The sequence below is a fragment of the Equus caballus genome, chromosome 20, assembly GCF_041296265.1.
Source record: "Equus caballus isolate H_3958 breed thoroughbred chromosome 20, TB-T2T, whole genome shotgun sequence".
Lineage (NCBI taxonomy): Eukaryota > Metazoa > Chordata > Mammalia > Perissodactyla > Equidae > Equus > Equus caballus.
In genome coordinates, this window is record NC_091703.1 from 32,350,770 (window position 1) to 32,367,298 (window position 16,529).

At 45.3% G+C, this 16,529-nt stretch overlaps 1 protein-coding gene and 1 long non-coding RNA gene across 3 annotated transcripts; one reads left to right on the plus strand and one right to left on the minus strand.

The window, feature by feature from the left end:
* Nucleotides 1-275: 275 nt before the first annotated feature.
* LOC138919616 (uncharacterized) lies at nucleotides 276-8,973 on the minus strand. Of its 2 annotated transcripts, none has more exons than XR_011429943.1 (4): nucleotides 8,823-8,973; nucleotides 4,918-5,027; nucleotides 2,464-2,628; nucleotides 276-1,188 (listed from the first exon to the last, which is right to left on the minus strand). It is a non-coding gene; the product is annotated as an uncharacterized lncRNA (long non-coding RNA). The 2 variants fall into 2 exon arrangements; XR_011429942.1 differs by having other exon boundaries at nucleotides 277-1,898; nucleotides 8,823-8,972.
* A 112-nt stretch (nucleotides 8,974-9,085) lies between these two features.
* On the plus strand, nucleotides 9,086-15,827 carry LOC138919611 (class I histocompatibility antigen, Gogo-C*0203 alpha chain-like). Its single transcript, XM_070245092.1, has 4 exons — nucleotides 9,086-10,070; nucleotides 10,671-10,944; nucleotides 11,069-11,188; nucleotides 14,204-15,827. Exons 1-2 carry the CDS (start codon nucleotides 9,305-9,307, stop codon nucleotides 10,778-10,780), a joined length of 876 nt encoding a protein of 291 aa, XP_070101193.1. The 5' UTR covers nucleotides 9,086-9,304; the 3' UTR covers nucleotides 10,781-10,944; nucleotides 11,069-11,188; nucleotides 14,204-15,827.
* The last annotated feature ends 702 nt before the right edge of the window (nucleotides 15,828-16,529 follow it).

Sequence of the window (16,529 nt, forward strand, 5' to 3'; positions counted from 1 at the left end):
GATGGGCTGTGGTCTGAGTCAGGCAGAGGTGGCTGACCTGGAGGCTGGACATCAATGAGGGATGAAGATGCCTTCTGAATGGCCCTGGGCTCAGGCTAGGGGATGGGGCATGGATTGGATGAGAGGGGATCTCTGGAGCCCTGCCCTGCGTCTAAGGCTTCCATCTTTTCTCCCACAACCACTCTCTCCAGTGCCTTGGTGATAACACTCTGGAAAACTGAAAAATAGATCATGTTTTTCTTCCACTCCCTATTCCTTTTCTGAGGGCTATTTTTAAAAACAATCTCTTTTATTTTAGAATACGAGTTTGAGATTTACAAAAGAGTTGCAAAGTTAGTACAGAATTCCTGTATATACCACACTCAGTTCCCCTGATATTAACATCTATATCACGATCATATATTTGTCACAACTAATCAAGCAATATTGATACATTATTACTAAACTGCAGACTCTTTTTGGATTTCATTAGTTTTCTTTTTTCTATTCCAGGATCACCCTATGATACTACATTAGGTTAAGTCCCAATCATGTCTCCTTTAGGTTCCTCTGGCTGTGACAGTTTCTCAGACTTTCCTTGTTTTTGATGACCTTGACAGTTTTGAGGAGTACTGCCCAGCTATATTGCAGACTGTCTCTCAACTTGAGTTTGGTTGACCGGGTCTATGGGTTTTTGGGAACAAGCCCACAGGGGTGAAGTGCCATTCTCAACACAACTTATCAAGCATATATAATACCCACTTGATGGATCACCGATGATGTTAACGTTCACCACTTGGCTGAGGTCGTGTTTCCAAGCTTTCTCCCTGTGAAGTTCCTTTTTTCCTTCATCCTTTTTCACACAGTCGTCTTCAAAAGGAAGTCACTATGTGCAGCCCACACTTAAGGGGTGTTCTGCTTTAAACATTTACATGCACGTTTTGGTGCAAATGTAAGTTTTCAAATGACTTTGGGTAAACACCTAGGACAATGATCTGTAGGTTGTATGGTCAGTCTACATTTAGCTTTACAAGAAACTGCTGAATATCTTCCACAGTGGCTGTGCTATTTTGTATTCTTGCCCACGATGAATGAGGGTTCTTGCTGCTCCACGTCCTGGGCAGTATTTGGCATCACCAGCTTATGGATTTAGGCCTCCATTCTATAGGTGTTTACTGGGATATCACCGTTATTTTCTTTTGCAATTCCCTAATGACATATGAAGTTGAGCATCTTTTCATATGCTTATTAACCAACCATAAATCTTCTTTTTCAGGTGTCTGTTCAGGATTTCGCTCATTTTTTAATTGAATATTTGTCTTCTTATTATTGAGTTTTAAGAGTTCTATATATATTTTAAAATAAATCCCTTATCAGAGATGTGATTTGCAAATATTTTCTCCCAGTCTGTGGCCTGAGCCCTTTTATTGACATAACAGTATACATTAACGCATAGATAAATTCTTCTGGGAATAAAAATGAGGAATTGCTAACTGCGATGGCTTCTGGGTTCAGGACATGGGTGACATGACTCATTTATTTTTGTATATTCTTGAGGCTTATTTGAATTCTCTTGTGTGTGCATGAATAAAGTTTTCAAAAATAAATTATATTAAATTCCCTTACACTTGTAAAACTCTTGACAGATCACCCTCGGATCATGATTTAAGATTCAGATTCTGATCCTCTACCTGAGGACCAATTACCTTTTCACTCAACTATTTTGCCTTAGAATTTCCAGTTCTGAAAGGGTGGGCTAGATTATATGGATCAATCCTCCCACTGAAAATACCTAAAAATGCCACGTAAACCACAAAAAGCATCTTCTTAAAAGCATCAGAGCTGACAAGTTACTAATAAATGACCACACCCCAAAAAGAAGGGAAAGATCCTGCTTGGCCTCCACAGAGAACAGCGTCCTGAGAGACGGAGAAAAGGCTCTGTGAGCTCATTGCCCAGACAGGGAGCCCAGCACTTCCAGCTCTGAGCCCCGAGCTCTAGACTGTCCTACCTATCTGTCTCCCTTTTAAAATTTAAACAAAGCTTTTATATTCTGATTATGATGTATACGTACAATGTACTATATATGATATAATGTATATTCACTATAGAAAGATTATAAAATGTTAAAAGTTATACATGACAAAGTAAAAATAACTGTAATCCTCACACTTGGAGATATTTTGTTGCAGTGTCTCCTAGACTATTATGTATCCTCCTGCTGCTGCCCCAGGGCTGGAACTCTCTAAGTTGATAAGCACAGAGCTCAGTGGGCCCCAGCCCTGCTCTCTCCAGATGCCATCTCCAGAGGCAGTTCACTCTCAAACCCCCTGAGGGGACCATTTCTCACTTTCTCCTCCCTCCTCAATCCCCCCCTCCCCTCCACTCCCCACTCTCAGGCAATGAGTTTATTTCTTTTTTCACTCAGAGAAAAGAAGACTAGGTAAGAACTGCACCATCATCTCCCACACCCCACATCTGTACCTGTATCCTCTGCCTTCACAGCAGTGATGATGGATGGTCCTGCTTCTGTCTAAGGCCACCTCTCAGCTGGGGCACAGGATCAGTTCCCCGCCCTCCCCTGCATCATCAACTTCCTGCTCTCTACTGGTTCCTTCATTCCTGCATACAGACAGGCTGTAATAGCTCCTATTTTAAAAGAAAAGAAAGAAAGAAACTAAATAAATCAAAACAAAATCCTTTCATAAAAATCTACCACTCAATCCCATGTCTCCTTCCAACTATTGCTCCATTTCTTTTCTTTTCTTTTTTTTTTTTCAAAGATTGGCCCTGAATTAACATCTGTTGCCAATGTTCCTCTTTTTTTTTTCCTTTTCCCCAAAGCCCTCCAGTACATAGTTGTATATTCTAGCTGTAGGTCCTTCTGGTTTTGCTATGTGGGACACCGCCTCAGCACGGCTTGATGAGCCATGCTACATCCATCCCAGCCAGTGAAACCCTTGGCCACCAAAGCAGAGTGCACGAACTTAACCACTCAGCCATGGGGTCGACCCCTATTGCTCCATTTCTATGACACTCCTTATATGACAATTCTTAAGTCCATTCTTTCACCTACCATGTTGTCTTTTTATTTTTAGCAAATATGCATTTGCATATAGTTTAAAAGGTCCAATACCTCTACAAGGCTTGTTAGGAAGACAGATGTTCCCCGCCCCCTCGGCCACATTTCCCGAGGCTCTTAGACAACTGGTTTTAGTTGTTTTAGCCGCTTCTCTAATTGCTACTTCTCTGCCTCTAAATAGAATACTTATAATACTCTTTCTTTTGTTTTTCAGTTTTATGCATCATCTTTAGTGAATTGGCTCTTCTTTCACACAACCCCATCCTCCCAACGTAATTACTTTACAATTTTGATGAGCTCAGTGTGCCACATCTGCTTTATTATGACCATGTAAACCTTAGTCACAACTGAGCTTTTAGTAGACTGTGATTACTTTTCCTTTCTTGAATCAACTTTTTATGTGCCCTGGAGTTAGTAAATACCTTGTTTCTTCATTTGTTTGGTTTAAATGATTCCACTACTCTCCCCAGCATCTAAGTGTTCATGAACATATTTGAGCAAATCTGGTATGCTACCAGCTTCAACTCTTCACAGACACCTGTCCCACAGCCCTCAGTCCTGCCCCACATGGTCTGGTTTCCTGCACACCTGAGGCAGGGCTGACATCTTCGATCTCCTTCACTTCATCCTGGGAACCTTTGACTCTCTCTTGTTCTGGCTCCCCTGTTGCCTAGATCCCATTTTTCCCCATTTTTGGTTTTGTCCATCCTTGTTCCCCACTTTGCCCAGTAATATCCTGAGGAAAGGAACATGGAAAATAAAACATTGAAACTCTAAACATCTAAAATGTCTTTAGGCTGCCTTAGCCCTTACCCACATCTTGACTGGATATAGAACTCCGTGTTGGAATATTTTTTCCTCGGAATTTGGAAGGCATTGCTGCAATGTCTTCTAGCCTCCAGGCTTGTGTTTGTTGCCTCTTCAAGATTTCAAGGTCTCTTCTGTTCCACCATCTTTCTGAAACTTCACTGTGATTGTCATGGTGTGAGTCTGTTTTCGTCTACTGTAGTAAGAACTTAAGCCATTCAAAATGTAAATTTTTGTCTCTAAACTCCAAGAAATTTTCTTGAAATTTTTTATCATTTCCTAGCCTCCATTATTTCTGAAAGTGATTTTATTAACATGTTGGAATCCCTTGATTGATAGACTGATTTTCTCGTAGGTCTTTTCTTCAGCTTGCCATGACTTTTCCATCTGAACTATTTAGTGGGAGTATGACTTAAGAACACGTGTGATTATCTTCTTAGGATAAATTCCTAAAAGAGAATTTTCTGTGTCAAAATATACGCACATTTAGGGGGCAGCCCAGTGGCATAGTGGTTAAGTTTGTGTGCTCCACTTCAGGGACCTGGGGTTTGCAGGCCCAGATCCCAGGCATGGACCTGGCACCACTCGTCAAGCCATGCTGTGGCGGCATCCCACATAAAATAGGGGAAGATCGGCACAGATGTTAGCTCAGCAAAAATCTTCCTCACAAAAAATAAAAATTAAAAAAAATGTAAGCACATTTAAATTGTTGAGATATTTTTCAAAAGCTCCCTCTAAAGATTTTGTGTGTTTTCCAGTCTATTAATCTTTATGACATATATTTTCCCTCCCCTCTGGTTGATACTCTCATGACTTACCTTCATCTTTGCCAAGCTGATAGACTTTTGGTTTTAATTCCCATTTTTATTCCACATTCTCATTTTTGTTTACATTTATTACTAATATATTTATTTGACATTGTCATTTCTGCTTTTCCAAATTGTTTTATAATATTCTTTATTTTTTGATCGAGTTGTCGTTATTTTAAAATATTGAATTTAGAAAGAAGAGAAAGCAGCCCCAATATTGGGAACTGGTCTGACACTTACAGCGAGGCCTCAGTGTGGTCAAAAGCGGGCCTGGTGCTCACCACTTGGCATGTTATTCTCCTGTTGGACATAAGTCATCTCAAAGAACATCAACACCAGACAAGGACACTCTGAGAATGTGAAAAAGTGAGAGAAAACAAGATCACTACATCACCTAAGCAAAACAAGGCACTGTGAAACTCACAAAATACCAAACATATCCCTCTGCTGGCTCATATGAGCTCCAATTACAGCTTTGTTCTTGCTCTAGTCAGCCACGTCTACAGATAAGATTTATTGAGATGCCCAATCATAGAATTGCCCCCACTTCCTGACAACACCCAATCTAGAGTGAGCCCCTGCTTCTATAGACCCTCCCCCAAATCACCCAACCAAAGCCCAAATCCCGTATATGTTCTTACACCTTCAGACTAAGATGGCCTGTGGTCCCTGTGGTGTGCATTCTCCCTCGCAGCAACAAGTAATAAACCCAACTTGTTTGCCCACAGGAGTGCTCCTGGTGGTCTCTGGTTGAAGAACATTGGCCATGTTTTTATCCTTTTGTCTGTCACAATTTTTTGTGTGTCTCTGAGTTTGATTACTAGCATGTGTATTTATCTTTGTGAGTGTGTGGTTGACATAGAGAAGTTTTATGTTTTCTTTATGGTTTTTCATCTTTGGGTCATGCTTAGAGAATTCTTCACTCCACAGCTATAAAACTTTCACGTATATTTTCATCTAGGAGAGGGGTACCAGGGTGAAGGGAAATAGAATTGCTTGAATTTCGGCTGAAAGTGTGGGAAGGAGCAATAGGTAGAGAATTCTAAGGTGGTGGCATTCTAAGGTTTATATCTTCTGCTCTATAATTTTACAAGTGGATCCACAGGGCCTACAAGGTAATTGATATATATTGTGTTCAATAAATGCTTCCTCTTAGGCTAAGCGAAGACTTATCTCCCTACTTATGTTGACCAGGTTAATGAAAACAACACCAAGAGCCCCAGTATAACATACATAAGGATTAGCTCCAGTGATGGGCATTTTTGAACACTTATGGCCTTAAGGTAACAAATCATGTTTGGGTTAATGTCTGTACACTCTAGTTGTTAAAATACATGTTAATTCAACTTCTTGGGCATGCTGTATTTTAAGGATATGTCTAAGACCCACATGGACAAAGCCATGACCCCCACATGAAGATAATTTTAATATACATCAAACTGTGAATCACACAGTATCGTTTTTAGGGGAGGAGACTGAAAACTAAGAACACCCTAGATATGCGCTGTCCACTTTGGTAGCTACTAGCCACAGATGGTTATTTAAGTTTAAAGCAAATAAAATTAAAAATTCAACTGCTCAGCACAGTAGCCACATTTCAAGTGCTCAATAGCCACATGTAGCTACTGGCTTCCACATTGGACAGTACAGACAAAGAACAATTCCTTCATCGCAGGACATTCTGTTGGACATACTGCTCTTCATACATTGTGGGTCTCAAGCCAGACGCATGAGACTCATGTAAAATGAAAGGGCCAATATTATTTCTCTTAGAGATACTTCAAATTTCTATCTGAGATGTGAATACATATTAAGCTGGTATGTAACAAAACCAAAAAAGGTTGTCAGTGGTCTGGTGCTTTCACACATAAACTTGTCAGTTCCAAAGGGAAACACCTGTCCCTGCACCTGCCTTCCCCGACTGAGGACCCTCTCTGTCATCAAATTTCCAGCGAGTGAGTTCAGGGGAGACTAGGGGCAATGCTCCAAGCTAAGTTTGGGGAGGCAAGGAGTCCAAACTCAGTGAGAGGGATTCTGGGAAATCAAGAGGAGGCAAAGGTGGAACCAGTTGGGAGACTCTCCCTGGTTCATTCAGAACAGCAGTTCTCAAAGTGTGGTCTGTGGAACCCTTGAAGTCCCTGAGACCCTTCCATGGGAGCCATGAGGTCAAAACTCTTTTCATAGCATTACTTGACATAATTTGCCTTTTCACTATGTTGGCATTTGCACTGAGGTAAAACTGAGTAAGAATGGAGGTTGTGGTACCCACCTGCAATAGTAGTTATCCACTTACTTGCAGAAAAACAAAATGAAAACAAAAACCACTTACTTTAAAACGTCCTGGTTGAAGCACTAAAAATTACTGTCTTGACCTAATAATTATTCTTAAATCCATGTTTTAAAAATATCTTACCTGATGACGTGCAAAGTACACATAGGCCCTTCTGCTACATTTCCAAGTGCTATGTCCCAAGGAAAATAATTTGCGCGAGCTGAGCCAGGCTTTTTTATGGAATATCATTTCTACTTGAAAGAATGAACGACAGGAACTATGATTATCTAGACTTAGTTAATTGGCGTACACTCTCAAAATGAACAGGAGCTTCTTCCTTCAAGAAAAAAACCTGACAGGCAACAACTGGCAATACTTATTGCCTTGATAAAATGGAAGCTCTCAAGAGAAAACCAGAATTTTGAAAAACTTGTGTCCACCGTGTAAGCTTGACAGCTTCCCAGTACTGACAGACTTTCCTGTTGAGATCTGTGGTAATATTAATAAATGTGATATTTTGATAGGTTGTAGTAAAACGCATCAACAAGGGAAGATCTATATAACTTAGGAAACAATGTATTACTTTAAAAATTATACATTAGTACAAGAGGCATTCATCATGCAAAATAGGTCTGTGGATTTTAATGTAACAAAATAGGAAATATTCAATGATATTGTCTCAGGTTTCACCTTGCAAATAACCATTGAGAAACTACCACTTGTGTAATTTTATATTAGTATCACAGTTGAACATCCACAATTATCTGAAAAGGTTATTAAAAATACCACTACATATTTGTGTGGGGCTGTATTTTTTTCATATACTTCAACCAAAATAGCAGATTAACTGCAGAGCAAATATGAAAATCCAGTGGTCTTCTCATGAGACAGACGAGAAAGAGACTTGCAAAAATGTAAGATGTAAAAAGACCCACTCTTGTGCTGCCTTGTTTATTTTGGGGAATATTTTTCATAAAAACTATAGATTATGAATATTATTCTAAGTAAATCAATTAAAATATTTAAAAACTTTTATTCCTAGTGTGGCAAATACTGAAAGATACAACCAACATAAACAAATTACCCTCGGGGCCCTCCCTAATTTGAAGACTGTATGGATATCCTGAAACCAAAATGCTTGACAATCGCTGATTCAAACCGCCCCTGGGCCAGGACTCAGGGAGACAGTGTGACAAAGAGCCCTCGGAGCGGGAGGAGAGGGGTCAGGGCAAAGTCCCAGGTCCCCGGGGGTGGCTCTCAGGGTCTGAGGCGCGAGGGCAGAGTCTGGGGCTGGGAAGCTCAGTGTTAGGGAGTCCCGTCTTCCTGAGTTTCACTTCTTCTCACAACCTGTGTCAGGTCCTCCTGCCTGGAGACTCATGACGCGCAGCCCCAGTTCTCACTCCCATTGGGTGTCTGGTTTCTAGAGAAGCCAATCAGCATCACGGGGGGGAGGGGGGGTCCCGGTGACGCCGCAAAATAACCAATAACTATCCGATAGATAAGAGAAATAAGGTGAGTTTACTTGAGCCAGAGTGAGCATTATAAACCTGGAAGGCCTTAGGAAGCGTTCAGGAGAAGCATGGTTTTCAGTACAGTCTTATATCTCTCTAGAACAAAGAACATACATTAAACACACCCAGGATATATTTTCACATTCAGTTACAAATTAGGTCAATATGACTGTGATGTCAGACGTTACCTATAGGACATTACCAATATGGCGTAGGAGGGGAAGTCTGCATTCTTATCTTAAAAGAGTGCATTCTTTACTTTAATGGTTAAGCAGATGTACAACATATGTTTAATAGGCCGCAAGTCAGGCTTTTTAGTTCAAGCCGAATCAGTTTGGAACCAGAATAGTTACCCCATATACCTCAATAGGTGAAAATCTCTTGTCACCGGTTATAAATTCCACACGGGCCAGCAGGGGCTCAGATTCCTCCTCGACCACGAGGATGCGGGTCATGATGCCTCCAACCTTCCTCCTGCTGCTCTCGGGGCCCTGACCGAGACCTGGGCGTGTGAGTGCGGGGTCGGGAGGAAACGGCCTTTGCTGGAGAAGGCGGAGCCAGGGGACCGCCTGGCGGTGGCACAGACCCCCAGGGAAGGCGTGTCTCCGAGGACCCAGCCCAGACCCTCTACCTCGGCCTGACCCGTCCTGACCCCTCCCTTCCCCCGTCCCCTCATCTTCTCACCCCAAGTCCCCAACCTTCTCGGACCTGCCGCCCCTTTTCCATCTCCCGAGCCCCTCCCCGCTCCCGGCCTCATCAACCTCGGACCCGGGGACCCGCGCCAGAACCAGGGTTGAGCCGGGTCCCGGGTCTCAGCCCCTCCCCGCCCCCAGGTTCCCACTCCATGAAATATTTCTACACCGCCGTGTCCCGGCCCGGCCGCGGGGAGCCCCGCTTCATCTCCGTCGGCTACGTGGACGACACGCAGTTCGTGCGGTTCGACAGCGACGCCGCGAGTCCGAGGATGGAGCCGCGGGCGCCGTGGGTGGAGCAGGAGGGGCCAGAGTATTGGGAGCGGGAGACACGGAGCGTCAAGGGCCACGCACAGACTTTCCGAGTGAGCCTGAACAACCTGCGCGGCTACTACAACCAGAGCGAGGCCGGTGAGCGACGCGGGCCCGGGTCCAGGTCCCGACCCCCCATCCCCACGGACGGGCCGGGGTCTCCCCGAGTCTTTGAGTCCGTGATTCACGCCGAGTCTGCGCGTCCGAAATTCATCCCTATTTTGTGGGACCCGCCCTGCCATCCGACCCGGGAAGAGCCGGCGGGAACTTTTCTCGAGTTTAATTTTCAATTTAGGTTTCCTTTACTGCGAGTAGACGGGGCGGGGTCAGGATCTCACACTCTCCAGGCTGTGTATGGCTGCGACGTGGACCCGGACCGGCGCCTCCTCCGCGGGTACAGTCAGTTCGCCTACGATGGCGCCGATTACCTGTCCCTGAACGAGGACCTGCGCTCCTGGACCGCGGCGGACACGGCGGCTCAGATCACCCGGCGCAAGTGGGAGGCGGCCGGTGTGGCGGAGAAAGAAAGGAACTACCTGAAAGGCCCGTGCGTGAAGTGGCTCCTCAGACACCTGGAGAACCGGAAGGAGACGCTGCAGCGCGCGGGTGAGGGGCCGCGGGGACTCCCGATCTCCCCTCGGGTTGGGGGCGTCAGACAAAGAGAAAAGGAAAATGGGATCACCGTCAGGAAGGGGAAGGAATCCACTCAGGTTTTCATATTTTGTGATAGTAACTTGCACAGAGGGCCTGCCGTTGTTCTCTAAAGGACACTTAAGGAATCCAGTTTCTTCAGGGGTCGAAGGTGAGACCATGCCTGAAATTGCTCATCATTGGTCCCCTTTGACCCTGTCAGCGAGATCTTATGAACCGTGATTTCTCAGGGTTTGTTCTCGGCCTGAAAACAACTTTGCAGGCCTGACCCTAGCTTTTCTGAGTCGTTCACCCTCCACCCAGGTGAGGACCAGAAGTCTGTGTTCTCCTCCTTTGAGACCTGGCATCTTACCGTGGACGCTCACCCTGATTTTAGAACTTTCCAAAAAGAAAAGATTATCCCAGATCCCCAAGTCCAGGCTGGTGTCCGGTTTATGTGCTTCCTCCTTCCGAACTAATTGTCCTGTCCATTCTCAGGATGGTCACATAAGTGCTTTAGTGGCCCATGGAGGTAAGTGAAAAATGTGAATGAATTTTTTGATTCTTCCTCCTCAGACGCCCCAAAGACACATGACCCACCATCCCATATCTGTCCATGGGGTCACCCTGAGGTGCTGGGCCCTGGGCTTCTACCCTGCAGAGATCACCCTGACCTGGCAGCGTGACTGAGAGGACCTGACCCAGGACACGGAGTTTGTGGAGACCAGGCCTGCAGGGGACGGGACCTTCCAGAAGTGGGCAGCTATGGTGGTGCCTTCTGGAGAGGAGCAGAGATACATGTGCCATGTGCAGCTCGAGGGGCTGTCTGAGCCTGTCACCCAGAGATGGGGTAAGGAGGGAGCTGTGGGCTCAGAGCCTCTTCTCAGGGAAATCAGGAGCCCTTGTGGAGACCTTCAGCAGGGTCAGGACTCAATCCTGAGCTCAGAGACCCTCATGTTCCCTTCTCTCTCCAGAGCTGCCTACTGAGTCCACCATCCCCACTGTGGGCCTCATTGTCGGCCTGGTTCTCCTTGGAACTGTGGCCACTGGCGCTCTGGTGGCTGGAGCTGTGATGTGGAGGAAGAAGCGCTCAGGTAGGGAATGGAGTGGGGGTTTGAGTTTTCTTGTCCCATTTGGGGGTTTCAAGCCCAGGTAGAAGTTTGCCCTGCCTCATTAATGGGAAGTCCCATCCACACACGTGTGCTCACTACTCTGGAGCTGATTGTTAACACTCTTATTAAAGTGCTTCTGAAAATGAAAGAGATTTCTTCACCTTGATAATTCTGGTGCTGGGGACCTGATTCCCAGCAGTTGAAGGTCAGAGGGGAAGGTCACGGCTGAGAACAGAGCTCCAGGAGGGCAGTCGGTCCAGTCCCCACATATCTCCTTTCTTCTTGTTTCCTGATCCTGTCCTGGGTCTTCAGTCACGGTTCTGGAAACTTCCCTGTGGTCCAGGACTAGCGGGTTCTTCTAGCATCTCATGGCCCAGCCTTCTCCCTGTTTTCTTCCCACAGGTGAAAAAAAGAAGGGGTTACTTGCAAGCTGCAAGTAAGTTTGAGTTGGGAGGTTGATCCTTGAAACACTCCGGATAGTGTAGACTGGAGCCTGTGGGGGAGCTCACTCACCCCATAGTTCCTCCTTTAGTCTCATCTCCTTTGGGCTCTGGCCAGGTCTCGCTTTTGCTCTACCCCAGGCAGTGACAGTGCCCAGGGCTCTGATGTGTCTCTCACAGATCCTAAGGTGAGACTCGAGAGGGTGTGAAGTGGGAGTGGCATTGGAGAGAGGGGACACGACTGGGTTATGAGGATTCTTTGATTGGGACATTTTGAACATGCAGTGGGCTGTTGAGAATATCAACACTGAATGTGACTGACGTGAATTTATTCGTGATTATTTTCTTTCATGGTGTGAGACAGCTGCCTTGTGGGGACCGACTGATGCAAGATTTGTTCACACTCCCACTTTGGGACTTCACATCCCCTGACTTCGCTCTCAGTAACTGGCATCTGAACCTGTCTGTGTTCCATTTAGCATAATGAGAGGAGGTGGGGAGACTGGCCCACCCCATCCCCCCCCACGACCTCCTCCCCACAGTGACCTTCTTCTTTCCCTGATGACTTTCTTGTTCCAGCAGAGGTGGGGCCGGGCCGTCCCCATCCCTGTCTTAACTTCCTGTTGCACTAAGTAGTAGTGATTTGCTTCCTTACTGAAAATAGGAATCTTGATATGAATTTGGTTTTTCTAATTCTTGTCATAAGGGATTTATGTTTAATTAAAGGAGAAGATTCCTAAAGAGAGAATGGGAAGAAACGCACTCGGGTTAGATAGAAGCCTGGGCCCCAACTCATCACTGATCTCCTTGTAGCCCACTGTAGTCTCTAGACTCCACCCCATGTCCTGCCCTCTGCCCTCCAGGAACACAGTCTCCATGGCCTCCAGCAGCTGGACAGCTCCCCATCCCTGGCCTCGGGGCACTCTTTCTGGAGCAGCAGTTTCTCCTATCTTAGCAGATAAAGAAAAATGTACAGGTAGCTGAGGGCTGTGAAAAAACGACAACCTCGGACACAGCTGTGAAGTCATCGTCCAGGGAGTGGGACACTGGAAACCTAGGAATCAGGGCCAGGGCTGTCCCCAGCAGGGAGTCACAGGCCTGGCGCTTCCCTCCTCTCAGTTCCTTCATTCTCTCAGTGACCCCAGCATAAGGTGGTCAGGGCTTGAGGGGAGGGTCTTGCTCTGCAAGAGAGGAAGCCCCTTAATCACCTCCCCTCTCCTCTTCTCTGCCCTTCTTGCCAAGTGTGTTTGAGTTATATCACACCACAAGTATGGAAAAATGCCAAATCTAAGTATAGCTTACCCACCAATTATAGGGCCAATTATGGAGCCCAGTTACAACACCTGTGCAATTACCAGCAGCAGAAAATAGAGATCCCAGGGGCACGGCGCCTCTCCCCACACAGAACCCAGTCCCCCCTACACAGGTGTCCACTAAGGTGACCTATTCCCCTGCCCCTTTCCTCTCTGGTTCCTCCCTGTCTACTCCTGTTGGCCTCCATCCTCCTAATGTCCCTCCCTTTGCTCACTTCAGGAGCCTCCCCATCTTCCTAGACCATTACCCTTGGGATCTCTTCCTGCTCCTCCCCGTCGTCCACCCCATCCTGGGGATGGAGAATCTAGAATTGATTCCCTGGAGGAGGAGACTTCATCCTGGAAGGAGCAGTAGGAACAAATGACAGGGACTCTGGGGTTCAAGGGCTCATGTAGGAGACTGAGGGCACCCAGGATGTTTGGGGGGTCCACCCTGGACCTGGGAACCAGCTTTTATGGCCTGGAGATCTGCTCATCCGTTCCTGAGGCCAAAGTCCATGGTTATTCAATGGAGAGGAAAAAGTCTCTGTCAGCGTGTATTTGGGGAAACAATTTGGACTCTGAACCTTACACTGGAGTGGGGGCTCCTCCTCTTGTGCACAGCCCTGTCCTGCTGCTGGGAGCCAGGGGAGACCCTCAGGAGATCCCCAGGGAAGGGGCCAAAGGGGACCTCTGGTCTTCTGTTCTCACCTCTGTGGTCACACGGGGGCGCCACCACTGTACTTTCCTATTTACACAATCAGGGGAGAGGATGAGCTGTGGTCTGAGTCAGGAAGAGGTGGCTGATCTGGAGGCTGGACATCAATGGGGGATGAAGATGCCTCTGAGCAGCCCTGGGCTCAGGCTCGGGGGTGGGGCAGGGATTGGAGGAGAGGGAGCTCTGGAGCCCTGCCCTGCATCTGAGGCTTCCAACTTTTCTCCCTACAACCCCTCTCTCCAGCCCCTTGATGACAACACCCTGGAAAACTGAAAAATAGATCATGTTTTTCTTCCACTCCCTATTCCTTTTCTAAGGGCTATTTTAAAAAATAAACTCTTTTGTTGTAGAATACATAATTGGAGATTTACAGAAAAGTTGCAAAGTTAGTACAGAGTTCCTGTGTGTCCCACACTCAGTTGTCCCTGTTGTTAACGTCTATATCACTATCATACATTTGTCACAGCTAATGAAGCAATATTGATACGTTATCACTAAACTCCATACTTTATTTGGATTTCATTACTTTTTCTTTTTTCTATTCCAGGATCCCATCCATGACACCACATTAAGTCCTTCAGGCTCCTCTGGCTATGACAATTTCTCAGACTTTCCTTGTTTGTGATGATCTTCACATTTTTGAGGAGCACTGCTCAGCTATACTGTAGACTGTCCCTCAATTTGAGTTTGGTTCACCAGGGCTATGGATTTTGGGAACAAGCCCACAGAGGTGAAGTGCCATTGTCAACACAACATATCAAGGGTATATAATACCCACTCGATTGATCACTGATGATAACCTTCACCACCTGGCTGAGGTTGTGTTTCCCAGCTTTCTCCCTGTGAAGCTCCTATTTTCTGTGTCCCTCTCCACACAGTAGTCTTGGGGAGGAAGTCACTGTGTGCAGCCCACATTTAACGGGTGTTCTGCTATAAATATTTGCATGCAGGTTTTTGGGCAAATGTAAGTGTGCAAATGAGTTGGGTAAAAACCTAGGAGAGTGATCAGTAGGCTGCATGGTAAGTCTATGTGTAGTCTTATAAGTGTCAAGGCAAATAATCTATAACCAATCTATAGACAAGAAAAAAAGAGTGGTACTCACTGAGCTGAGGACTAGCCCAGAAACACTGTCTCCAGCAGGGAAGCAAGCACCCAGGGAAGCGTGGTTTACAGCATGGTTATATCCCATTTCAGAACAAAGTAACATACAGCAGGCATGACCGGAATACAGCTTTTTTCCAAAGTCACAAGGAGGTGTTTTGCTGCCGTTTAGCAGGTACATGACAGGTTAACTTGATCGTGGTTCTCTGGGAAGAAAAGCTTATCTTCAAAGAAGTTTTGGTATCGGCATGGGAGAAAGGGAGACATTACATCCTCCTCTTTAAGGAGTGCATTCTTTGCTTTAGGAAAATGTTGGAAACAGTGGACAACGCGTGTTTGGTGGGCCATCAGTCAGATGGCTCTGGGAAAAAGAAGTTTCAGCCAAATCAGATTTAAACCAGAATGGCTTCCCCATATACCTCAATATGTGAAAACTTATTATTCTTATTATTTTCATCAGAAGAAACTGCGGAATATCTCCCATAATGGCTGTGCTGTTTTGTGTTCCTGCCCACAATGAACGAGGGTTCCTGTCATTCCACATCCTTGTCAGCACTTGGCATCACCAGTTTTTGGATTTAGGATATGCTAATAGGTGTGTAATGGTTATCAGTGTTGTTTTCATTTGCATTTGCAAGTGACCTATGATGTTGTCTTTTCATATGCTTATTAGCCATCCAGGTATCTTCTTGGGTGAGTCATTGGTTCAGACTTTTGGTCATTTTTTAACTGAGCTGTCTTCTTATTGTTGAGTTTTAAGTGTTCTCTATATATTCTAAAACAAGTCCCTTGTCAGATATATTATTTGCAAATATTTTCTCCCGTGTCTGTCCTGAGCCCTTTTAGTGACGTAACAGTATACATTGACGCATAGATATATTTTAATGGGAATAGAAATGAGAAATTGCTAACTGTGATGGTTTCTGGGTAGAGGACTTGGGTGACTAGCAGATGGGAAGAGATGATGTGACATATATTTGTATATTTTTGAGTATCACTTGAACTCTCTTGTGTGTGCATGAATGTTTTCAAAATAAATTACATTAAAATCGCTTACACTTGTTAAACACTTGACAGATCACCCTCTGATCATGTGTTGAGACTGAGATTGGGATCCTCTACTCGAGGACCAATCAGCTTTTCACTCAACTATTTTGCTTTAAAATTTCCATTTCTGAATAAGGTGGGCTAGATTGTATGGACCAATCCTCCCCCTGAAAATAGCTAAAAATGAAATATAAACTACAAAACCCATCTTCTTAAAAGCATCAGAGCTGACGAGATACCAATAAATGACCACACCCCAAAAAGAAGGGAAAGATCCTGCTTGGCCTCCACAGAGAACAGCGTCCTGAGAGATGGAGAAAAAGCTCTGTGAGCTCATTGCCCAGACATGGAGCCCAGCACTTCCAGCTCTGAGCCCTGAGCTCTGGCCTTTCCTACACATCTGCCTTCCCTTTTAAAATTTAAACAAAGCTTTTATATTCTGATTATGAGGTGTATGTATAATGTACAATATATATGTTATAATGTATATTCACTATAGAAAGATTATAAAATGTTAAAAGTTATACATGACAAAGTAAAAACAATTGTAATCCTCACACTTGGAGATATTCTGTTGCAGTTTCTCCTAGTCTATTATGTATCCTCCTGCTGCTGCCCCAGTGCTGGAACTCTCTAAGTTGATGAGCACAGAGCTCAGTGGCCCCAGCCCTGCTCTCTCCAGATGCCATTCCCTGAGGCAGTTCACTCTCACTCCTCCTGAGGA